Raw genomic sequence first — 26,670 nt, forward strand, 5'->3', positions numbered from 1 at the left:
TCTGACATGTCATCCATCTCTATGCGAGGGGGGATCTGGGAAGGAGGGGGGCGGTGGACTGCAGCTTTTAGAAACAGACACACTGAGAAGAGGGGTTTCAGTCTCAGCCCAAAGCTTCTAACAGGCACATCCCATTCTTGAAGAGAGGGGGACCGAAAGACACTCGCCGTGTCCATGTTTTTTCCTGTCATCCCCGCTCGAATCTGACTGTACCCCTCAGACTTTACCAGAAACGCTTCTCCATATCGAGGAATTTACACTGCAGTTTCATCAGAGGACACTGGAGGAGACGCAACCACTAATGCTTGCGTTCCCTTAAATATGTAGCAAACAAATATTAACTGAACGACTGATTACGCTAACGTTCCTGCGTAAAAGATTGTTTCTTTTTTTTGAGAGAGAGACCAGTGCAGGACATGATCTGCACCTGACCAGCCTCGTGTCTTCACTGAATGGACTGATCAGCACCAGATAAAGTTCGTCGCGCGCTGAAGAACTTCTGAACACTGACATCGGAAGCATTGCGCTTTGAACGGATAGCGATCTTTATTAATTCCAATTAAAGCTACATAATCAAGGCGAGACGGCGACCTCAGTCGATTATCTTTCCTTCCTTTGCTATCCCATGGATATTCACTGCAAAGCAGACCCCTTCTCGGCGATGCACCGTGAGTAAAATATCAGTATTTTCCTTAAAAATCTTTACATCGGTTAGCATAAATAAAGTCTAAATTTTTCATCGTTTCGGTAGAGTTGGCTTTGTAAGACTATATAACCTTTGCGCGTTAAGCGATTTACTCTTACTAAGTTTTCCAAAGCTCTTACAAGAAATGTAGGAAATTATTGTTTAAATATTTTATACTTGACGCTCAGCAAAGCGAATACGAAAAGTAGTCACCGAGAATAAAAATAGGATCGCTTCTTATATTTAGCGGCCTTTAAATCGCTTGTTCCGAGCGACAAAAAGTCGATTATATTATTTAGCTTAATTTAAAATTAATTATCCTGCCTTGTATATGTAAAACGTAAATGATTATGATATTATAAACAATATATTATTTTTAAGTTCAGTAGCTGAGTAAATTACTGGTACATGTGGGATGGCAACAGATGTAGTTACAGCAATAATATAAATATAAATCAAAATCGCCAGAAATGTCTTACATGTGCCAAGGCAATAATACCAGTTGAATTGCAAAATATTAAATTATTTTACAAAACACTGCCTTTAAAAACTCTGCATTTTAAAGCGATGAATTTCTTATGGAAATAAATGTGCTCTACATTTTAAAAATCAGAGAAAATGCTTGATTTTTGCCATAATAATTTAAAAGAGTTGTTTGTGCGATATTTGTTGAAAACACCGTATTGTAACAAGATGACGGAAGGCCTGGGTCTAATTTAAATAATTAATTCTTAATTATTTTGCAGTAGCCTACTCCATGGTTGTAATATGAGTTATCAAAGCTCTTTTTAATTATTTACAATAATTGTGCAAGGAAAATTAAACAGGTTGAAACATAATCTATGCGACATGTGTTTGGCTGCAATGGAATAGTAGAGGAAAATACTACCTAACTGCAGCGGGTCTTATGGGTAGAACAGCACATGACGTTTGCCAGTGTTTACGATCATTAATGTGCGAATAAAAATATGGTTATGTGTGTATTATTATTATTATTATTATTATTATTATTATTATTACAATAGTAGATATCATGCTACTGTGCTGACAAAATATATCTATGAGCATAAAGAAATTAATTGAACTAACTATAAATTAAAAACTATAGCCTACTGTCCGACGTGCAAAATGAATTTGTTTTAACTGTATGAGAAAAACATTAACTGTCGCCGCGTAAACCTTTCAACCGATTTTTTATTTATTTATTTTTTTTTAAATAGGCCTATTGTCATAGTACCAAAAAAAAAAGTACTGGGACGTCAAGACCTTTTACGGATACATTTTCCATAATGTTTCTTAGTTAAGATAAACATTATAGCCCAACTATCTTATTGTTTATCGTTGTCCACATTGGCACAGGTAGTGTGTGTGTGTGTGTGCGTGCGCGCTTCCGTGCGGAGAGTGTTTAAAGGGAGAAAGACAGAGGGTGAGGGGAGAAAGAGAAAATTAAACGCTTCTGTATAGTAGCATGTTAACGGCACAGCCTATCTTCTATATGTATGTAATGTTATGCTTTTTGTGTCTGTGTTGTTGTATCCCATATAGGGCACGGCGGTGTGAACCAGCTAGGAGGGGTGTTTGTGAATGGCAGACCCCTACCTGACGTGGTCAGGCAAAGAATCGTGGAGCTCGCGCACCAAGGAGTCAGACCTTGTGACATCTCAAGACAACTACGGGTCAGCCATGGCTGTGTCAGCAAAATTCTCGGAAGGTATGAAAAAGTACAGATGCAGTAAATTTGGCCAGTTATACACGTGTAGAAATAACAATAGTAATGAAATGTTTGCTTCATGTAAATAAACATCTTAAACATTATTGTACTGTTATGTGTCGTATTAATAAGTTTTTCCCTTTTAGTGGAAAAGTATAATATTAAACATTTCTGACCTTAAATTCATTGTTGAGAAGGAAGGATATGTTTTCTAGGAAACTGTTATAGATTTTTGAATTTTCTGAAATATTTTTCAGCTATCAAAAGGATCTTATAAGGTATTCTGCACTTTAAATGTTCCTTAGAAATTATGAGATATGTGTTGGTGGCATGTATTAATCGTGGGGTGCATGGGACATATCAGTCGCTATAGAAACCGTTTGATAAATGGATGATTACGATTTTAGATCGCAGCATACGAATGTTAATGATTTAACACGGAAAACATATCAAATATAGGTGTTAAAATAAAAATGACACATTTTCCCGTCGCAAGGGCTGGGAAAAAAATTCACACTTGATCATTTGAAACTCAAAAAAATAAATAATTAATTAATACATTAAATTAATAGATTATATAACTATTTATGACCCGTATCCATAACGCACTGTTTATAAATATGCTCAATGCCACACGCTAGCAAACAAAGAAAAAAGAAAGAAAGAAAGAAACGCCATTACTCTGACATGTAAGGGATTTTTTAAATAACGAATTATCGTTCATCTTTTTCTAGATACTATGAAACCGGCAGTATTAAACCTGGAGTTATTGGGGGGTCCAAACCAAAAGTGGCGACGCCCAAAGTTGTGGATAAAATCGCAGAATACAAGCGGCAGAATCCCACAATGTTCGCCTGGGAGATCAGAGACCGACTCCTGGCCGAGGGCGTTTGTGACAATGACACAGTACCAAGTGTTTCATCTATAAACAGGTAAAGCCATTTGAATTTCGATTTTCAGTTTTGAAATTTCAAATTAATCCAAAAAGCATGATGTCAGACAAAACATAGCTAACTATTATTTCCGTTCTCTACTGACCTTCAGCATTACTGTTATTAAAACGGCAAATCCTAACACTTACGGCCAAATTATCATCAGCTAATTTGAAAACCCTTTACAGGCCTTGTACAGAAAACTACACATCGTTTCCAATTGACGATGCGTAATCAAAGAGTGACGAGTTTATTTTGATTTTTTTGTTTTGTTTTGTTTTTATTCTTGCTCTCAGGGTGGTCTCAAATGTGCAATTCAATCCCAAATCTGTCCACAGCCTGCAGAGGATCTATAGTTGAGGTCGCGAAAATCACATCTGTCTCGCTGAAAACCAATCAATACTCTGTAACCAGATCCAGTTGCACTGGGAAATACGCGACTAGACATCACTGCGTTATACGGAATATATATATATATATATAGTAGGCTACACAACACATAAAGTTAAGGTAGCCTATTTAAACGGGTTTGAAAAAAGGCGATGTGTATTTTTTTATATTTTCTACTTATTTTAACTAATAAAATAATAATAATTATAATTATAATAATTATTATTACTATACTATTATTATTATTAAACACAAAAGTGTAGTAAAATTATTTAATCATTTGAAATACGGTGGGTGTGTAACTGGGCTTTTACCTCAGCAATTTCAGTGAGCTATTAAACTTAGCAAGGACTAACAAACAAGTCCTGTAGTTCTTATGTTATCGTAAATAATGCAAGGGAGATCATATGCAACCCCACTTTGCTTATGCCTACCTACATTAAATCAGTCAGCTGAAAATAAAAAGTCCTAACAATTAGTTACTATTCTTTTTCTTATTTCTTATTAAAATACAAAGGCTAGCAAGACTATCCCAAGTGAGATGGAGCCGTGGTGGTGGGAGGGGAGCGGAAGAGTGGAAGAACAAGGTGAAAAAGGCCTACCTGCAAGCAGGAGTAATGAACTTTGGTTAGGAGGCACTGTTCCATAGAGCTGGCCAGCAGCATTACATTTTAATGAGCTGAAGAGAGATCATGGGCCGACCCACACAAGACATTTCCTAGAAAAAAAAAAAAAAAAAAAAAACCGGGGGAGAGAGAGGCTGAAAAAATTCATTTCATGCACTATGGCTGCTTAAAAAGGGCAATTTGAACAGGTCTCAACACATGTATGCGGTAAATTTTTAATCTGCATTAATGACATGAAAGAAGAGCCAATAAACCTTCATTTCCAATGTTGTTCAAGTTGTCATCTCAAAGGAGGCCATTGTAAGGACCTCTGTTTATGTTCAAAATTAATATGTATAATGATGTAGCTGGAATTTATTTCAACTGCTATTATGAATCATACAAAGTTGGGTTTTCTGTGCCCATAGGAACACGTAGGATAAAACTGCCTGAGCTAATAATTTATAAACTTGCCTGTATTATTTGATAAAATAGGATTTGCTACAGTAAACATCAGTGAGGGCTATGCTTTGAAGTGAACTGGGTTACAAGAACACAGTTCTTTAACTTTGATACTGCTGAAAGCAGGCAAGTGCAAACAAAATGCAAATACAATATTTTAACACTTCCTATGATCATAAAAGAACATTTAACACAGGCTGCAGTCGCCTTGTCAAGCTTGTGCCATTTCAAACAGGTGTTCTTGTACTCTGTCTAAAAGTATTCCCTCACCAGTGAGCAGACTTCAGAGGCAGGACTCTCATGCACTGAGCGCTTAAGAGGTTGACCTCTGCTCTGTTGACATTAGGAGATGTCCCAGCTTTAAGCACATTTTCTCTGCATGAATTATTAAAGATTACACACTGTCTGGGGTGTTCTCTGTGTCCTCCTCACAGCATGAAGTCACTGGCACACAACCAGTTCTGAGCCCTTCTATCCCCTGAATCCTAAGCGTCCTTTCAATAGCATCGATTCATATTTTAATATTTCTACAGGGAATTCTCAGCACCCTGGCAAGTCATTAATTCACACCTTCCAAATAGCTCATTCGATAGCAAGAGCATGGATCCAAGCTATTGAATCTGTGTGATTAATGCAAATCGTAGGGTTAAATCACTGTTTGGTTGGTTGTTAAAAAATTCACACAATACTTATAATGCTTAAATAGATTTTTTTTTTTTTACTTAAAATATTTCAAATGAATTATTGCCAGTTCACTTCACTCAAGTCATCAGCACATATGGAATAAGGATTTCCTTAATAATGAAATTTACATCCATGTTATAGTTTATACAAATATGAAAATGTGTAGCCAATGAGTATAAATGTATTCCTGGAATAAGGTGACCGCTTCTTCACTGAAAAGCGTGTCCCAGATTAAAGACATCAGATGCTGCAGTGGGCTTTGGTGAAGAAATGAGACACTATTGCTTTCCTGTCACATGTAATTTATAGCCCTCCATTTGCATCTGTTCTTCTCTTCCTCTAATTCCCAACTTTTTTTTATCCCCAAGTCCCAATCAATAGGGCCTTATCCGCACTGGCACCCCTGAATGTTTGTGCTAGAAAAAAATGTCAGATCTGGGAAGTCAGTATCTACACTCTACAAGCAATCTTCACTTGCTTCGGTGAGGAGGAGAAGGATAGAGGGAGAGATTGAGATAGATAAAGAAGGAGAGAGGGAGAGAGAGGGAGATTATTAAAGCTGAGGCCAGTTCGAGGCAGTGAAGCTCATCATTGAGGTGAATTGATGTGATTTCATGCTTTGTTTGCAAGATCATTCAGACCAAAGTGCAATGAAGACTTTCCCCCATATCACACCTTTGAGGTAGTGGGACTTTATCATATTTCTAAAGATGGGATCCCATTTGATTGAATCCACTCTCTCCGCGGTAGCTCCCACTCTGCCTCACACATCTACTCCATGATTGGCCCTAATACCCCTAGATTGGTTATTTGTGACAGAATCAGTGCATCTATATAGGAAGGCCCCAAAACAACACTAGAGTTTTACACATGCATTGGGTCGCATCAGGCTGTGTGAAAGCTTACCGTAAAGTGATCCAGCCAACCAGCTGCAACTTTGACTCATCATTTTCTTTTAATTGTCATTTCGTAGGATAATTCGAACCAAAGTTCAGCAGCCTTTCCATCCATCCTCCGACGGCACAGGAACGCCTCTCACCACAGCGGGACACACTATAGGTGAGACAGCATATATTTTGCATATAAACATAAAAATCGTAATGACATCAATTACGCCTGTGACCTAATGTTAATTCATTCTCTTTTAAGGTGATCTTGAGAGCACTCCATATACGTTAACCTATTCCTGTGCTCTTTCAGTGCCCAGCACAGCCTCCCCACCTGTGTCAAGCGCTTCCAATGACCCCGTGGGGTCCTACTCTATTAATGGCATCCTAGGAATCCCTCGCTCCAACGGCGAAAAGAGAAAACGCGATGATGGTAAGAGACTGGATTTCTCTCCATCGCTTTTATTCCCCTTTCACTCCTTTTCTAGGCCTCTCTACAGCCCCCTGTAATTTCCAATTTGTGTGGGGAGATGAAGATGGCATTTTGATAGCACTGGACAAAGCATTTTGTAAAAGAAAAAAGCGCTCTCAAGTGACTTGTTATGTAGTAAAGCAGATTGGACTATTTCATTCAGCCGCTTGATACTATGGTGTTTGCACGGCTGTAGCACATTTTATTTGATGATACAGTAGCTCTGCGCAAACAAGAATATGCCTACATGATATCATTTGGTCCGAATCATGACAGCATAACGCTTAGGTAGTGTGTCAGGGGTACAGCTTTATGCTGTTTGTAAATAATACAGGTCAACGAAATGAGGACAAATAAATCAGCAACGTAAATATAAGAGATGCATGAGGAAATGTGCTTAGAACCGACTGGAAATGCAGAATGCAATGCAAAAATGGCCTGATGTGTGATTTATAATTGACTTCTAAAGACATATTCTGACGTTTTAATTTCTCACAATTTTCTGGCTGTGTATTTTTTGCTTTTGAAGAATTGAAATAGTGGCAAAATGGGGGCTGCCAACCTTCTCATGCCAACATTCTCTCTCCTTTTCTAAATGAGAGGGCACATACTGCCTGAGGCCTAATGGCTGATCGGCTCTTCATACAATCGCCTTTTGAATTCTAGTGAATAAACATCCATGTGGCACCGGGCCGAATGGGAACACAGAAAGTGCTGTAGTCAAAGGGAGGGAGGTTGAAGCAGTTGGAAATGATCTCTTAAAACATTTATCAAAGCAGGGCTACTTGCTTCTTTTATGTTTCCATCTCTTTAGTTCTCTGGAGTGGCAACCACTTGGATGGGAGGAAAATAGGATATTGTAAGTTCCGTTAGCCCACCTTCTCTTTGCTTGCTCAATCACGAGCCACTCGAGTCTGATCAAGTGTTCTGTGAGGGTGTGTGTGAGTGTGTGTGTTTGCACATGTACGTGTAGGGTTGTGTGTCGAGGGGAGGGGGACGAGACGGAGCGCACTGACGCTTAATGATATCTTTATGGAGAGAGCTCTGGATCATATATAAACACTGCGAGAAAACGACTGTGGCAAATCACATTTGCTACAGCGTGGCAAGCTCTTACTGAGACCGTCGTGGGGCTTTTCCTCTGTCACTGTCATAGGCCGTTTGCTCCTAAAAACTGAGAAGGGACATAACATAAGCGAGAGGGGATTACCCAGCCAAACGGCAGCGGCGGTAGTTATTCCTAGTTTGATTAGAACTGACACGACGTGAAGAGTGGATGAAGGGCTTGGGTGTAATTGCATCATAAAACACTAGGAGGGAAAACACAAGTTTACTTGTGTGCGCAATATCAAATTTAATACCACTTCAGCGAGGATTACCTTTCATTATAATGACTAGAGTAAATATTCCCATCGTTGCCAATGCGTTTCCCTCCTCTGGCATCACACGACCTTATGCAGGTCTCTCAAGGTGTACCGAGACATTTGTAGGGCATATGTCATGCCGTGTCCCTGATGAAGAGCTCATGGCTGGTAATTTGATACAGTGCCAAATGTCTAAAAAGCTTTGTGTTATTTAAACTTAGCCCTTATTTCACACCGAGACATCAGGGAGGCAGAGCGACAGCCAGTGTATGGTTTCAATTTCATAGCAGCCCAGCAGCCTTGGGCTACCTGAGCTTTATTTGGCTGGGCACAGCCAATCTTCCCTTCATTAGATGATGACATAACAGAAATATGCTAATCCGATTTTAGGAAGCTGCGCATGATGCACTTTGAAACACGTGTGAAATGAGGTTAAAACCAGCCAGTTCTGGGGCGGTATAAAGCGTTAGCGTTTGATTTAAAAGATGTAGTCTTCCTCAGTCTTTATATTTGATGATGCTAATGCCCTTTTAAAAAAAAAGGTCCCCATTACATGAGTGATATGGAGATAATGTAGTGTGACACGTGTTATGTACACCAGGTCTTTGCAAGAGGAGCTTCAGGGACACAGGTGTCATAAGAGTCATTAATCTGTCATTTTCATGTGTTACTGCAAATTAAAAGTAGCGTGTTGCTCGCCGGCTACGGGTGACGTTTGGTGTGGCGCGGACCGTCGGAGGAAGGGAAGGAGAGAGGGAGAGGGAGGTAGGGGTTGGGGGGAGCCTCCCAAGATTAGTTCTTTGGTGGCAATAGCTCCCTGCAAGTTGAACATAGTGACATTTAAGAGAATTTGCAATTCTGCAGAGAAAAGCTATTAATTCACAAATTAGCACCCCCTTCCTCTATCGTGGATGTGCAAGCTATTGAGGAGACAAAAGAAATAGCCTAAAGGGGAAGAGAGAGACACAGCCCTATCTGTGTAAAGATTGGTTTATATGTCTGCAAGCAGTGATACCAATTATGCCAGCACAGAGAATGCGCCTCAACCTTATTGCTGCCTTCACAGGCCCTTCAATCCATTGCCAGATTTATTTGTGTATATCATTATGGAAAATAGAATGCCTCTCTTGCCAAATGCATTAATGGCAAAAGAGGGAAATTAAGCCTGTTTGGGATTTCTCATTTGTCAAAGTTAATACTTTGTTACAAAATGACACAAATGAATGAACTGAGTTAATTACTAGCGGTACAGGCACAAGTTGCTTATTTCCGCGCGGTTTCGTTCTCACCTGTCCTTGCGTCAGCTGATTAGCAGGTTGGTGTGACCCGGCTCTCTTCCATCTGTATGAAACCAAACATAACTTACATAGGGAGTAGGCCGATTGCAATAAATTTTGTGTGCAAAAACACAGACTTGACACTTGAATCAGCTGTGGGAGCATGCATTCACATGAAAGAAATGAAAGTGGGTTGATTTATAAGGCCTAGCGGCGTATTTATTTGACGTTAGCGCGATAAAGAGATTACATCCGTGCCATTGTGGTACAAGAACGCAAAAGTTTCACTTATAGCTTGTTTGTTCATCTAAAAGTATTGCTTTAAGAGTGAGCGACAACACACTTCAAATCCCCATGCTAAAATAGTTTGGCCCACAGCTAGAATGCTTTAACCTGTGCTTCCATTTCATGGCCTGTGAGATTCTATTGTGTCAATATGGATTCTACTTTAAAAAAGAATAGAAATGAAATACATCCAAACCAAGAAATGGATTGGCCTCAGTCTAAATCGAATAAGAACATCCCACCGATCTCATCATGATGATAGCCTCTGTATGAAAGAGAAAGACCAGATTTGAGAGAGGCTGCAGAGCGTAACCGGCAGAGAAGAAGGTGCCGGGCTCCTTATCAAAGGACACAAAAGGTCTATGCCCCCACTCGGCTGATACATCTGCATTCAAGCAGACCCGCCGCCCCGGCCTGGCCGATAGCTCAAACTTGAAAATCTGCAGCACGAAAACATGTAAGGACAGGGTGGTTCGCTCGAGGAGGAATAATGTCAGGGAAAAGTCAATTATGAACGCTGATGCTGAGAATTAATGGTGCGCCGCATTACGCAGATTTTAAAAGGAAAGATAGCAAGAGCGAGGGAGATACGCATTCATTAATTGCGTTCCAGAACGCTGCATCACATGAGGCCGATGTGCTAAATGACGGACCGAGTGTGAGTACAGTAAAGAATGTGTGTTATGGGTAAGAGGAGAAACCCATGCTGACAGCGGTAGCCTGAGAATAGAAAAAAAAGGAGAGAAAGTGCAGCTCCTACTTGCAGCCTGCACACTGCTCAGCAACGCTAAATTGAATTTATAAAGCCTTTAAACATGCTGTAACATAACAGGAAATTAACAACCCCGGTTGTGCTGCTGCCACCTCGCTCTTTCTCTCGCTCCATCTCTCTCTTGTTCTTTCTCCCATTGTCTCATCTTCTTCTGATTTAGTTATGTGCTGTGCAGCCTTGCAGCACCATAGATTTCATAAATAGGGGTGCCAAGCCTCTTTTCCTATTTGCTTCTCCAGCCTATATAATGAGTGCAAACCCACATAAATTCCTAGTTTTTGAGCAAGTATAAAAAAGTTACTTTTTCGTTAGATCGAAAAAAAAAATTTTTTAAATAGGAACACTCAACTCCAGGCTTAAAGAGACAGTTCATCCAAAAAATGTAATTCTATTATTTACTCACCCTCATGTTGTTTAAAACCTTTATATTTTTTCTTTAAATCCATACAGTGAAAGTCAATAGGGTCCCAAACATTGCAACAATTCTTCAAAACATTTTAACAGAAGAAAGTGATGACAGAGGTTTTATTTTTGGGTGAACTACCCCTATATAAGTTAATGTGTTATCAGGTCAAGGGTCACAGGGGTCATGAGACCCTCATTTGCTTTTCAAAAAGCTCTCTCATCCAAACCAGCCTTATCTGATGAGATGAAAGCAGGAAGCTCAGCACTGTTCTCTTAAAAGAATGTCACACCTGCCCAGTCAACCCTAAACACACACTTCCTAAACCTAATATATTCCCTCAGAATTTATATCACAAATTTAGGACATTCCACTTTAAAATATTCAAAAGCACTTACACGTATGGACATTGACTAAGTACAGTGCATCTATTAAAATGACAAGTTCACCATGATAAGCCCTTGACTGTCTCTTGTTCTTAGTTTTATTTGAACTGGACTCTCCAGAGGAGGAAGCCCAGGGGAGGCCTGTTTTATGGACTCTGGCTATCTGATCTGACAGAGCTCTAGTCCCATAGCACCAGAGTGCTAATGCAGTTGGATGTCAAAACAAACACACTCAAGTGTTCAAATGAAATCAATATAGCACGAGCACTGATGAAAACAGGAGCCATATACTGTACATAGTCTAGACAGCATCACCGCATTCACACTGTATCACTGTTAAATGTTCAAAAAATTCCAGTGAGAAATGCTGATCTAACCTTGATCTAACCTAAATCTCCCCTAACTGTAATGTAACGGAGAGCAGCCCAGCCCCCACAGCTCAAACCGCAGCTTCGGGTCAAACTAACAGCCCTGCGTGCTTTGGGCTTTTGAGTATGGGAAACATGCTGCACCGAAGCAAATGACGAACGCCTGCTTATTGATCGCAGTTTGCACTTAGACCAGCTGATAGAAAGTAATTAATGACTCTATTTTCTTCTGTACCAAAGAGAACAATTGAGGTTTATATGGCAACAACACGGAGCCTTATAGAAGGCCCCCAAGGGAGCTGTCTATAAAAAATGCCTGCACTCAGATATGGAATGACTCAGATAATGCGAAGAGAAAAAAACGCAACAAAACAACCTCAACTTGAATTAATAGGAAGAGAAAAAATGGCACCTTAGTGTAGCTTAAATACACACTCACACACGTAATATCTCCAAGTCTCTTATCAGACCTCTCTGTGGATCTATTTCTCCTGAAAGTCAGTTCATCCTGTGGCCTCAGCCATTGAAAAAAGGTCAAGCTGGTGGGTAGAATGGCAATAAAGCCCCTGAAATGGTACTATCAGTGGAACATGATTGATCAATTGAATTCCATAGCACAGAAAAATGTGGGATTAAGTAGAGTATTATACGCACAATGAGTTGAGGCATGATGTTCATTTCAAGTTCATTTCGCCTCTCTCCTACCACCAGATCAGGCAATCAATAGAGGCCTTGCATATCATATATCACTACGCTCTCGCCGAGGAGAGAACATAATCTGCTGCAAATTTAGAATGACAGATTTGTAAGGGAGCAAAAAAAGCCCCTCCACCACCAGAGACACGAGAGGCTGCCGGTGTGACTGCCGAGGTTGCACGAACGTTTGCTGAATGTTTGCGGAAGGGCTTCCGGAATAGCAAAATGAGGAGCCGGGGAAAGAAGGCTACCTGCTTCGGCAGGGTGATGAGGTCACGGTCTGAGGGGAAACTGTTCATTTGTTTATAGAGAGCGAGATGGAGGGAAATGCATAAGCTGGCAGTCAAGCTGTGTAATTGTATTCAAGCCGGCACTGGCCTCCCATTTTTCCAGGGAAAAGCAATCTGAAAGTGAAAGCAGCATTACATTCTAAAGGAAATTGTGCCTTTTAAATAATAGCTCCCCATTTTCCACCAGCCCACTGATGGGAAAGAGAACAAGGTGGCTCACGCTAAAACACATGGCGTTCCCAACGAGTATATGTTTGCTCTGAAGGTAATCCATCAATTACTGCAGGCCTATCAGATGATGACGGTGCTGATGCTGATCTGGGAGGGGGGAGGTGTGGGTCTTCTCTCTCCCACTTTGCACCGTCCACATCTTTCCTTCTCTCTTTCTTTCCCAGCCTCATGTGCTCTATCTTTCCACAGCTATTAGAATCAGTTTGAGGCTAGCGCTGACTGAATTTGAGCTTGATATACTCCAATCTTTCATCCAGTGGTGCTGAGAGGTGCACTATAGCACTAGACATAGCTGTTGTGTGGGTGCGGGGAGGGCGGGATGGGGTGCCTGTCCTGGGAAGAAACGGGACGATAACGACTGGTACTAGCATGTGGCATTGTCCCTCTCTCCTCTTATAGATGGTTCAGATGGCTCTGGCCCAAACAGTGATTCTCAGGGTAGTGTGGAGAGTTTACGGAAGCACCTGAGGGCTGATGCCTTCACTCAACAGCAGCTGGAGGCTCTGGATCGGGTGTTTGAGCGGCCGTCATACCCCGACGTCTTCCCTACGTCAGAACACATCAAGCCAGAGCAGGTTAGTAATATTGAGGCAAATGGACGAATACTAACAAATTAAATCTTAAACAAAAAATCTGGAGATTGTTTGCAGTACTAATTTTAAAACAGACTGTGAGCGGACAGCAGAGCTCATTCGAACCGACAGATGTTTATTTTTCTTAAGATGAACTAGTGAAATCAAGTCACCATACGATTTAATCCCAGACAAATGTTAACTGATGCATCTTGCCCAAGCATCACTAATATATGCATTAAATAGTGTAAGGTGCATTAAAGCCAGATTAATTTAGTTTTTAATAATTGCACATCAACATGAATCCACTGATACGAATACAAAAAATAATTGACAAACCTTCAGTCTCATGAAAAATTATGCTCTGAAAAAAAAAAAAAAAAAAAAAAAAAACTCCACCTTGTATATACAAGCTCTTATTTAAAGCTTTCGGCTTATTACAGGAGATAAGCTTTATTTACTTTCATTATACTATCAAACAACCAGTGACTATTATTTTTTCCCTTGAAACTCCAAGTAGAGGCCCTTAAAGCAAAAGCAGTGGCCTAATTGAGTTCATTTTAATTTCTCTCCGATCGCAGAGAATTACACTGGTGATAAATCAGGGGGACAGCCCTCACCCCTAGTAGAGGGCCTAATTTGGAGCTAATTACAAAACTGATTTCTACTGGAAGATCAATACCAAAACGAATTGGAAATGACTTGCAATCACAAAGAGAAGCCAAGAAGGTATTAAAAAAGGCAAGGAAAGAGGCTAAGTGTGAGGGAAAAAACAGCCCTGGAACAGTCCAGAAAAATCACTTTTAATTTAATGTAATATTAATCAGACTACATTCCCATTTATTGGTCCATTTTGTGCCCCCTTTTTAACTCTTGAAAGAGCGGACCTATTAGCCATGTCTGGTGTTTGTGGCTGGGCATTAAAAAGCCATTTTGGAAATGCTAAACTCAATGGGCTCACCCCTCCCACACTTCTGCCAGCCATTTGGTCATCCTTTTCAGATGGCTCTTCAGTTGCCCCACGCCCAACTTGCCCCTATCTGCATGATAAAATAGCTGTTGTGCATCTGAGGCCAGACCAAATAGAGAGGAACATCCGCTACTGGCCAACTGAACATTTGTAGCAGACAATTAGAGTTTATCTGGAATAGAGACAGACAAGTCTGGGGTCACAGCATTTCCCATTGGGACACCAGCCCTTTTGTGGTGCCAGATGCACGAACACACACACGCATGCAGACGTATACGGACATATGTACGCTCACAGTTTAATACACGAGGAACAATGGTAGCCGGAAATGTGCTATCATTTGTTGCATTCGTTACAAAGAAAGAAAATCATAGTAACCACAAATTACCTCAAATGCAACTTAATCCAACAAATGTAAGCGTCAATGTTTTAGCATTTAAAAATTATAACAGAAAGCTGTTTCAGGATTATGTTCGTGTCATCATTTTCTCATCCTTAAGAAAACAATTACAAATGGTCTCGAAACGAGGCCATGTTGGTAATCGAACAAAGCGCACCCGTCTCCTCCCTTGGCTGGTCAGGGGAATGACTGCAGTCAAGCACAAAGAGACAGCTGACACCCCTTCCTTTCAGTCTGTTCCAAATCCTACTCTCTGTCCCGCTCACATCCTTAATGTATGCACACACAGTTCACATTAACTCCACCAAAACCCACATGCACTGACTGAGGGAAATAAAAATAATGTGCAAGTTTTAGTACAGCTGGATTTCAGGTGCCCATTTACAAAGCCAAGTAACTGAGCAGCCGCTATATTAAATCCACTTTCCTAAAATCATAAGAAATATCATAAAAAGAAGAGAGAAATAAAATAATACAGGACTGGCAGCTCAGAGGAAGAAAGCTTTCTAATTGGACACCTTAAAAGTGATGCTTGGATCCCAAGATATATCTACTTAAAGTGTCCCCTCCCCTCATTGGCAGGCTAATGAATACTCGCTACCAGCACTGAACCCTGGACTGGACGAAGTCAAGCCCAGTCTGTCAACCAGCGTCAGCTCAGATTTGGGCTCCAGCGTCTCACAGAGCTACCCAGTAGTGACAGGTAAGAGCGCTGGATCCACCGTCCCGGCTGACCGTTAGAATACTGGCATATTACGTTCATATTCTAGACTATGTGAATGTTTTATGTGGTAAAGTGAGCTTTTTAAGTTGAGCGGACAGGTGAGAGTAGAATGTGACATGTTGATCTAAAGTGGATGGATTAGTGCTGCCTGCTCTGAGGGGCCATGTAAGAAAGGAGCGATCGAAACAGACAGGCGCTGTTACTTGCATGCAAGAACTGATTATGGAGATTTGTCGGCCGGTGTCACTGTTCAAAAACCAATGAATTGTTTTACTACTTCACCATTGTGTACTGAAATGTTTTTTTCAGCTCATAGTTCTCAGAAAGAAATATGGCGGCCTAGCACGGTTTGGCCTTTTAATGCCGCAGCATTTATTTTTTTTCTCGTGGTATGCGGTGGTTAATGTCAGCCTGGCTAATTGAAATATTGTTTCATTGTTGCAGCTGTTATTACCTCAGAGAAGGTTAAGTTTACTGATAGCCAACTGTCGTGCTGAGATTAATACGCTGAGCTTTTAATAAAATTCACATAATTATGCAGGAGCCATCAAAGCCAATGAGTTCTGTGTGGGCGGAGGACAGGATGATTGAAAATTGCTGTGCCCCCTTCTCAAATGATAGCTGGATAATGTTATGTGAAAAGAAAGGGCTTTTTTCCCCCTCGGTAATATGTGGGAGGTAGAGTTCCCTCCAGAAAGTTGGGCCTCTGGAGAAGAAAGGTGTGTTTTTGTCCTTTGTATGAAAGCAGTCTCGGTCTAGGGAGCACCCTCATGGCAGGTGGCCTTTCTTGCACCTGGGACGGGACACACCGGGGGTCTTAGTGCAGACCACCTCTTGCTTCTGGTAGAGCGTAGGACCCTGGTGGAGAGATTTTCAAATGGTTGCTTAAGTTTTTATTGTTGTTAATGATTTCACAATGGTGTCTGTTTATGCATGCATGATGAGAATACTTACCCCTGGAAACCTTAATTCAGCATTTTCTGAAAAAAATAAAAATAAAACACAGTTGTAATTATGTTCTAAAGCTTTTTCAGAATGTCTAAGCTCAAATGACATTTCTTGAGAGTCTTATATATTAACTGTTCCATGTCATATTCTAAATGACTTTTGGCAGTAATAACTTCATTTATTAAAAAAAGCAAGAAAAGCAGTTCAAATATGCAATAACGTAATGTTATGGTGTACTCGCATGTGATAAACTGGAAATCAGAATAAGGACAGAGTTAAAGGAGGTGCTAAATTACCCCACGCATTTATACTGAGAGCCAATTCTGAATAAATTACTCCCTCTCATTGGATAGAGCTGGAGATTATGCTCATTCCCAGCAATGTTTTCCTGAGCCAATTAAAATTCACGCTGCCATTGATCTTGTTGATTTTATGTCGTGCCATTTGCATAATCTATTAAAGATGAATGATTAATGAACTCTTCATTACAAAACAGAAATTGGAATTTTAAGGGCACTACGAGGCATATGAGACGTGTTTTTTGTGTTAACTGTTTACCCAATTAGTTTTAGGGGTTACTGCTCTGTACCTAAAGTCCTAAAGGAAAATGCATTTGAAAATGGCTTGCTATTGGACTGAAATTTATGATGCCCGATGAAATCTAATTAATTAAAAAAAAAAAAAAAAAAAAACTTGTAATACAGTCTATTACTTTAAATAATGGAATAGATGCATACTTTTTTAGATAAATTATAATATAAATTCCTAGAAAGTACAGATAAGTTGTTGTGGGTTTATTTATGTGCTTCTATTGTTTTAAAGGGCTTCAGAATTATAAGAGGCAATACTTGCCCTTATGCGTCCTGCACATTCCATGTATTAACTGTAGTAAAAAAAACAAAACCATGGCATGATTTATTCAAACTGCAGTAAAAGTCTGGATGCTGTCCAGATATGGCTAGCTTTTTGAAAAGCCCGTTTGCACATACCTTCACAATGAACGACTAGTGCGGATTCTTAAGCGCCGTCCCTGCCGAGCCGTATAATGGAAGTCTTCCTGGTGCCAGTAGGATGGTACCATGTAAATGGGCACCCCTCCGATCCGCTGAAAACCTGAGCAGGTGCTGAAGGGATCCCCCTTGTTCCAAATCTCTTCGGAGAGATGGGAGGAGAGGAGAAGGGGGGAGAGGGAGGAAAAAATGAACGCCTGGGCCTGAAAGCAACAGAGCTCCACGTCTAGGAAAAAAAAAACAAGCAAGAAAAGTAAGACAGAAAAGCAACATACGCAGGCAGAGTGAAAGAAAAGACTGCTTTGTGTCGGCTTATGCTGCTGATGAACTCCGGCTGAAATATATCCGCCAGAGAGCCATTTTTTAAGTGTGGCCCGCTATTCTCCAGTGAGCAGCAAACAACACGCTGCCGGCTAGACTGAGGTACCTGATGTGTGGCCCGGTGACAAACTGCCTCTGTCTTGAGTCACCAGAAGCCCCGGCAGGCCCTAGAGCCCAAATTAATGTTTATTTCAGACTCACAATAGCACACTAACCTTTGAGCACACATTTGATAATGAATGACTTTAGGAACTTATATTGGGGATTCAAGCAATTTGGCCGTCCAAACATTACATTGCTGTAATTGATCGGGGTGAAGCAGTCTATTCCGTTTTTTTCCTGTGAGAAAATGTTGAATATTGAGGTCAAAGATTGCAGTACTGTTACAAAACATTGCAGTGTCTGTGATTATAAGTTGTTGGTTTTTTTTATCTCATCTCTATGGCAAGTGACTTTGCTGGAGCTGTTGGGTTTTAAAAAAAGGAAGTCATTCCTCTTGCTCTCTCTTTTCACCCATGTGAAACTGTGCATTCATGAGAGCGAGAGACAGACGTGGAGAACTCTATAGCTCTTGTTCGTGTTGAGATGTGATGCGCCTCCACATAGACCAGTGTTTATCTTCCATCTCAGTAATCAGGAGGTTGACAGCCTTCCTTTTTGCAGGTCTTGCTTGTTTCCAGGACAATAAGCAACACCACCTCTGATTAGTTTCAGAGTTCAGTGATCTTGAACACTGGGCTTCGGTCAGTGTAGCGAATGCACTTGTCTGCTTTACAGCGGCAAAGCAGAGGCCGTGAAAACTCGAGGCCTAATTCCTCCGACAGCCTCTCTTCCTTTTCTCCTTTATTGGCCTCTAAGGTTTTTTATTTTTGAAGTTAGGCTTTATGGCCGTCATCTTCTTCTCTGAAATATAGTCATCTAACCGCCTCGTTTCTGTGTGTGTCTCTCGATTAAAAACTGTCATGTTTATCCTGCTCCTGTTGTATGAAGATTCGACTGTTAGTCCCAGACTCACTCAGGAAAGGAAATTCTGCCATTGATTTGTGTGGGAAAGAGGCCAGTTAAGTTGCCTGATTTCCTGGCGTTAGGTCAGAACAGGTTGTCGGGGTTGCGTCTGACAACAAGGAGGCCTTATCTTAATGAGCGACTCTCTGCTCATAGCTTGGTTGTAAAACAACAATAGTTGGGAAACAGCTAATGAGGCTATCATGAAGCTGTGAGAGCCCTCCCCACAGACCATGTTAACAGCAGAGGATGTTAAAGAGGATGAGTGGAGAGAGAGATGAAGACAGAGCTCACATTGATTGCTCGAGCTGCAGTCGCAAACCTGCTAAGATGAAAAATGCCAAACCTCATCAGCCAAATGATATTACGGCTGGCAATGCGTAGGGGCCGTGTCGCGATTTGCAGGCTTTTTGTTTGGAGATGCGACTCTTACCTCCGAACCTTAGGGAAATATGAGCATGATTGATCTGCAAGCCAAGCTTTTGTTTGCTGATGCTATTCTAGAGATATAGTTTCAAAGTGATTTACCTGTTTATATTTGCTCATTTTTAGCTCATTCAATGGATAAATAATTTCAATCAGGTTTGTATAAAAATGTAGCTTTATTTAGATTTAGATATAAATCTAAAGTTGATAGACGACTCATGAAAGTCTCTGTTATGGAGCAAATTATACGTTTCTTTTCATTCACAGAAAAACTAGATAGAAAAAAACAATGGAACCAAAGATTTCTCTGATCCATTTATAAGAAACAAAATCAGTTCTAATCTATTCTGTGTGCATGTATGAATAATCAGGGCTCAATACAAACACTTGCCAAGTGGGTAAAATGCAAGTAAAATATAGCTGGCCTGTAACTTTCCAAATACTCCCAAGTATGGAGAACCACTGCGATATTACGAATCAGTATTTTTTTCTTTTCAATGTGAGTGAATCAAATCTACAGTGACTATTGCATCTATAACAATGTTCACACACCAACACAAAATCTTCCACAATAAATTATTTCTATATAAATTATGTCGAAACTTCTAAATTTGTAGAGATATATTCCTGGCACCAAGCAACCAAAAGAAATAAAATCAAATTTTTTTGTGTGAGACAATGTTTTATTGAGAGATGCTGTGACTAATAATGCCTTTACTGCCAGCTGTAAATTTACTGAAAAACAGAAATGAATAATTATTTTGTCATAGAAAGAAAAATAAATATAAATAGTTTTACATTAATATTGCAACATTTTTTATAATAAAAATATTGGCAGCACATTTGTGTGGCAAAAGTTTTAAAGCATCTTTGATGTAATTATTTGTGGATCAGTGTTCACACATAAAACCCTCACATAGCACAAGTGCACAGCAACATTTCCTGGCTTTCCATGACCAAATCCCCTCGTGTGTGTAGAAATGTGGTTTTCTGAGCGTGTGCCTCTGGAGGCTCTGTTAAAACTCCTGAACACACCCGAGGAACTGAGTCAGAACACCACGACAGTCGTAACTTCACATAAATCCTTCTTTTCCTCCTAAACGCAATGTAGCATCACAACAACACCAAACACTGTCAGCCAACTTCATTTTCCTTTTCTTTTACTGCTTCCATTCAGTACTTCCATCTGTCATGATTCATCTTTGTTTTTTTGCTGAGTGCGAGCGATTGTGCATTGTCTGATTGTGTGTGTGTGGCTTTTTTGTTGTTTTTCTCCACCTGGCAGAGTCACATTCATCCTCCATGTGCGTTAAACAGGAGCCGCATGAGGCTTCCCTGGCTCCTTTCACCCCTTCCTCACTGGCAGTCTCGGGCCTAGCGGAACTGTTGCCCCTCCAGCCCAGCGTGTCAGTAGATGCCTCCACCCCCTGCTACAGTGCCTATGCCCATCTCGCCCCCAGCTACGGCCAGTATGCAAGCCAGCCTGTTATAGCAGGTACAGCCCTACAAAAAAGATAAATAAATAAAATAAAATAAAATAAAATAAAATAAAATAAAATAAAATAAAATAATAATAATACAAAGAAAGATTAGAAAACGTACCCTGCGCTGGTAAAGGGGGAAACAACCAAAGGCATCGTGCTTCTTTTTTTTTTAGTTTGATGCAGCAGCAATGGCAGTCCAAGGTCATTTGCCCTACTTAAAATAAGACATTACAAAAAGAAGGGAACATTACTCTTTAACTAATTTTCATTTAAGTATTACACTACTGTTCAAAAGTTTAGGGTCAGTTAGAATTTTTTTTTTCTTTTTTCTTTTTTTTTTTAAAGAAATTAATATTTTTACTTGCATATATGCATTAAATTGATTAAAAGTGACAGTTAAGTCTTTTATATTATTTTACAGTAGAAAAAGATATATCAAATAAATGCTTTTGTATTTAACTTTTTAATCACCAAAGAATCTTAAAAAAAGGGTTTAGCACTACTGTTTTCAACACTGATAATAATAAGAAATATTTCTTGAGCAGCAAATCAGCATATTAGAATGCTTTCTGATGGATCATGTGACACTGAAGACTGGAGTAAAAAAAAATTGCTTTACTTTCAATGGAATAAATTACATTAAACATTAACAATTTACAAATTGTTATATTTTGCTATTTCTATTCTATTTAAAATATACATTAAAATAGAAAACTAATATTTTACTGTAAAATTGCAACATTTTTAAAAGATACATTTTTTTTTAAAATGCCATTTAAAATCGAATTTACTCCAAAATCCATTTGGGTACATTCCATGGCACTGCTGGAGACGGCTACTATCCTGTACAGTCCTGAAAAGTACTGTTAATTCTTCTCCAGTCTCTAGTACTTTGATTTTATTTTTTGATTAAAAGTATCTGTATTAGTATTTCTAACATGCTTGTTAATGTGTGAGTGGAAATGTATGTCTGTCATACTCTGTAACTGCAAATTTTGCTCATATTTTTAGTTAATGACCAAAAACAAGACAACAACACAGTTGGTTGTAATTTGCCCTTTGTTCACATTAATTAAACCAAAAGCACATCATCACACTAAAACACAGATTTTCACATTTCTTACTGACTTAGTGTGCCACACTTACTGGCAGCTCTCTTATTAGTAACTAGAATGGGGTAGCACCCCCCCCCACAACCCTCACTGGTCCCCTTTCAGACAATGATGCGGGACCTCGCGAGGGCCCATTCGGGACTGACGAAGGCCTACGTGCTGTAAAGTTTGCGCCAGCACATCCAGCAGGATCGCTAGCCGTCACCTCCAATTACAGAACTGAATATAGAGATAGTGTGCTCTCTGCACTCTCGTGATGTTCTGGGCTTTTTTAGCAGCAGCGATGCCACCAGCAGGCCGTGGGCATTCTGTGCTTCTCTCTGTCGAGCAGTTTAAAATATTTCAGTGAAAACAGGCCAGCAGCGCCACTCTGTGTAATAGAGGAAGTTAAAAGGCCGAGTGACCTAGAAGAGAAAAAAAGCAGAGAGTTGTTTTTAGCTTCTGCAGGCTCATCAGTTTTTCAAGTTGTGAATTTATGGAGAGGTGATCATTACCTACTGTATGTTCGGCATGTGGGATTTCTAGTGTTTTGTCTACAAATAAAAAGCTACAACTGACTTCAGTTTCCTCAGATTTTAAGAGAAAAGGGTTACAGGGTTGTGTTTTTAAGGAAACCAATATGTTTGAGTATTTTTATTATTGATGTGTATGGTGTAACACTAAGTAGTTTAATGCATGGAGTGATTTTACACTTTATTTTATGCATCATAATTTTTAATGTATCAAAATATGTTTACTGACCTTACTGTATCTTTTTTTATATATATAGAACATCTACTTTAAATCATAATTTCTATGTGATTTTCCTCTTCAGTTTTATTATTATTAATTGTATTATGAAGATTTTAGGATTACTGTACATCCAGCACCCATTTGAATTTATTATTATTATTATTATTATTATTATTATTTTTATTATTTTTTTTTTTTTTTTTTGGAGCTGCCCTCACAAACTTTGACTTTCTTTCCAGGTCGAGACATGGCGAGCACAACCCTACCAGGATACCCACCTCACGTTCCCCCCACCGGGCAGGGCAGCTACCCCACCTCTACACTTGCTGGAATGGTCCCTGGTAAGTGTAATTAATATTTTTACGAGGACGTTAATTTTAAGAGAGCTCGTAATATTTTCAGCGAATAGTCCTCGGCAATTGATCATCTTCAGGAAACCTGAGGTCATGCAAAGCCAACTTGAAATTGCACTGCTGCACCTGGAAAATAAAACAGCGATTTGATAACAATTTAGCATTAATATTTAATTTGCATTGGCCCAGAGCTTCCTATTGTGTTTGAATACATTAGTGTAGAATGCCAGGTAACATTTTAAGAATGAGAGTTGTGAAAGAAAAGTGACACAAGCATATTGCCCATGACATTTCTGGTGATGCTAATGTTTATTAAACAGGATAATATTAATGAGGAGCATAATATTAATGAGAAGCCGTAATTGCAGGATGGCTGCAAAGACAACAGCGGGCAGTGTGAATCTCGATCTCGACTTGTCAATAACCTGAGAAGGAGCCTCAGCTTATCGGCTGCTGAGGAGAAAATTAGCGCCTCTCAATAAGTGCAGGATATAGGACAGTTCCTCTCAGTTCCACTCGGGTTCCAGCGCTCATTACACCCCTCCCTCGCTCTCCCGGACCGTTCGACGCTCTCACAGGCCATCGATAAACATAGCTTTCTCCACCCTGCCTCCAGTGCTGCAGAGCGTATCTCTTTTCCCCTCTACTTAACCTGCAGTTCAGGTTCACAGCAAACAGTTAAGGGTCACAAAACAGCGGGCGGGAAGGCCTGTAAATATTTAAATCACTATCTCTCAGAGGGACCCGACTTGAGTTTCACTGCCAGGACAGGATGCAATCTGGCAGCAAGACCGGTGCCCTCTCCCCAAACAGCGCAAACACACACATACGTATGCAAACGGATGGTCTGAGGGGAGCTGCAGAGAAGTCGGAAAAGTGTAAATGCAGTTGTACGTGGAGCCAGGGGATAACATCAGCGCTGGCAAAGTCCGAGCACAAACATGCAGTGTGCGAAAATTGGAAAACAAATATTTTACATCAAACACAGAGAGGGATTCTTCTCTCGGTCACCGTTGAGTGCCTCAGATAGATTCGAGTCTGTCTTGGGCTTCCACGGCCCACAAACATGAATAGTTTGCAGAGGCAAATTTAATTCAGTGACAGGATTCATTTGCTGGGCAAACATATCTTTACAGGTACATCAAATATGTTTTCATCAAAGATTCATTTTCATTGGTCACACAGGCTGAGAAATCCTCTTAAATCCTAGAGCCATGGGTTTTGTGTGCACTTCCATTCATCTGGCCCTCGAACGACTAAGATTTAGTGACAGACCCCAAACACTGTTAAAGCAAAAGCCATTCCTCACCAGCTTCATATAAAACCCAGCCTTTATTGTCTCATAAAAGAAAGAAACGTGGGGGACCAACAGCATTGCTCACTGACATGGACAGGGCCGCTTCCTGAAAGTCGAATTTTGCCGAATAAAAAGGGCAGAGTGTGTGCGAGAACGAATCCATTGGGGAGGTTTTTTAGGAGGTTTTTTTTGGTGCGGTCTTTGAATAGAGAATCTTAAGAGCGCAACAGCAGAATCAAAGAAAGGAAACTTCAAAACCCAGCTCAGGATTAATGTAACAAATTCAGCCAAAATGGCCGAGCACCAGGGCGTAGGAAAGAGGACAGGGCAGGCCATCTGCTAGCTAGCGCTGTGAAACAATGCCAGTTCCTTTAGTTCTGATGTGCTGAACTAATGTGATGCAATATTTCGAGTAATTCAGTTAAGCTCATTCGACAGCATATGTCATTACCTCACCTTAAAAATTCATTTCTACTTGTCCTTTGAATTTGAATTACACTGTAAAAATTATTTTTGTTGTAAAAAAAAACAACCATTATTGGAGTAGATTTTACAAGGAATAAACTATTTCAGTCTTTCTACTTTAAAAGTATACATTTAATTTGGGTTTTTTGTTATTATTTGTGAAATTTACTAGCAATTTTTTTTTATTTGTTTAAAGGTAAATCCTTCACATTTTTTCAGTATACAGTAAGGCTCTTTAAAGAGGCAAATCTGTAAACATTAAAATACTCACTGTTTCAATTGTATAGACACAAAATGGAAACAAATAGCATGTTAACATTTTAGTGTAAAAAAATGTTTACTTGCCTTTTTTGTGTAAAGGTATAACTCATTTTGCAACTGCATTGTCATCACAACAAAACAATACCATAAATGCCAAATATATATATATATATATATATATATATATATATATATATATATATATATATATATATATATATATATATATATATATATATATTTATATTTATATTTATTTATTTATTTATTTGAGGGATGAATCAAATTGACCTTTTGTGGTGATGAACATTATTCCAAAATTGCTGACAGTCAAGCTTTATTTCATCCTGTATGCATGAATATGCCTTTAAGGTACACAATTTGCTTTATTGCTAACCTGTCACTTGTGTTTGATTTCAGGAAGCGACTTTTCAGGAAATCCCTACTCTCACCCACAGTACACAACTTACAATGAAGCTTGGCGGTTCAGCAACCCCGCGTTATTAAGTGAGTATTAACCCTTTTTGCTTATCCCTTATGGGATTAGTCACTTTAAAGTGGGATTAATATAATCACATTTTACAATGACATTATTTGCATACAGCTTTACTAAACTAGCTACAGTTTTATTTCTCTTTTTGATAAGTGAGGTCATAACACGCCGCATCTCTAAATTAAGACGTGCATAAGCCCTTCGCAAGTGTTTTTGTGCGTGCCAAGGTTTCCGAACATAATAGAATAGTCTGATTGTATTTTACATAAGCAAAATGATTAGGAGTGGGAGTAAGTGTTGCTCTTGTGTTGCTGTTTCAAACGCTCCGCTCTTCTGTTAACTTCCAGGTTCCCCTTATTATTATAGTGCCGCATCCCGGGGCTCCGCCCCTCCCACTGCTGCCACTGCCTATGACCGCCACTAGTTACCATGGCAACCCAATCAAACTGCAGGACCATGGCCACGGCCTCCATATCGTACCAGTCTGAATGGCGTTAAGGTCAGAGGGATTGAAGATGGCTACGCGATCTTCAGTTTCATGGGGCCGAGATCGGATTAGGAGGGTCAAGCAACAGCGGGTTTCCCCCCAGACATCGACTATACCCCCCTCACGCAACATCAACACTAAGGCTCTCATTCTCTAAATCACTGAACAATGACTGAACTATTTCCTGAAAGACTTTGAAAGATTCTACAAAAATATATATATTATACAAGATATAAAACAAGACGAACCGTGTGAAGAAATACCAAGTAACAATTGATGTGTTGTTGTTTTTTTGTTTTCATTCTCTCTTTAAATCAATCAATACATTCCTTTACATACTGTATTTAGTATCACTAACAGATCACACACACACACTCACACACACACACACACACACAAGGTTGCCTGAGGCCTTTAACGTAATTTGCCCTCGTCCTACACCATTTCACTAGTGTCTTACCTCTCACGGACAGAACAGCGACGTGTCAGCTGAGCAGAAAACTGCAGTATTGCTCCATTTTCTGTCAAACAGACAAGTGTAACAGTTTTAGAAGCCATCTCTGACTCGTGGTATGAAATTACCAACATGGTTTAACATTTTCTGTGATACACAATCAAAATGGGGGAAAAGAAAATAGAAAAAAAAAAGAAAAACAGCTCAGACACTGAAGAAGACGTTAACTGTTGCTGTATATGACCTGAAAAGAAAA

At 39.7% G+C, this 26,670-nt stretch overlaps 1 protein-coding gene across 23 annotated transcripts; it reads left to right on the plus strand.

The window, feature by feature from the left end:
- The first annotated feature begins 83 nt into the window (after positions 1–83).
- Positions 84–26,670, plus strand: LOC109056105 (paired box protein Pax-2a). 23 transcript variants are annotated; one of them, XM_042737140.1, is made up of 12 exons: positions 87–668; positions 2,216–2,396; positions 2,654–2,674; positions 3,131–3,328; positions 6,443–6,528; positions 6,619–6,789; positions 7,643–7,687; positions 13,300–13,475; positions 15,425–15,545; positions 22,844–22,945; positions 25,401–25,487; positions 25,840–26,670. In XM_042737140.1, the coding sequence occupies exons 1-12, from the start codon at positions 626–628 to the stop codon at positions 25,959–25,961; spliced, it is 1,353 nt and encodes a 450-aa protein (XP_042593074.1). In that variant the 5' UTR covers positions 87–625; the 3' UTR covers positions 25,962–26,670. The 23 variants fall into 23 exon arrangements, with proteins under 23 accessions (XP_042593097.1, XP_042593098.1, XP_042593074.1 ...); XM_042737141.1 differs by having other exon boundaries at positions 88–668; positions 2,219–2,396; XM_042737142.1 differs by having other exon boundaries at positions 88–668; positions 2,231–2,396.

This window comes from Cyprinus carpio, chromosome B13 (assembly GCF_018340385.1).
Source record: "Cyprinus carpio isolate SPL01 chromosome B13, ASM1834038v1, whole genome shotgun sequence".
Taxonomy (NCBI): domain Eukaryota; kingdom Metazoa; phylum Chordata; class Actinopteri; order Cypriniformes; family Cyprinidae; genus Cyprinus; species Cyprinus carpio.

What these genes read in the sequence shown, in the direction of transcription:
- LOC109056105 (XM_042737140.1), top strand. Translation starts at nt 626, where the DNA reads ATGGATATTCACTGCAAAGCAGACCCCTTCTCGGCGATGCACC. An exon ending in CCCCTTCTCGGCGATGCACC is followed by an intron (nt 669 to 2,215) that starts GTGAGTAAAATA and finishes GTGTCTGTGTTG; the next exon opens with TTGTATCCCATATAGGGCAC. An exon ending in TATCAAAAGGATCTTATAAG is followed by an intron (nt 2,675 to 3,130) that starts GTATTCTGCACT and finishes ATCTTTTTCTAG; the next exon opens with ATACTATGAAACCGGCAGTA.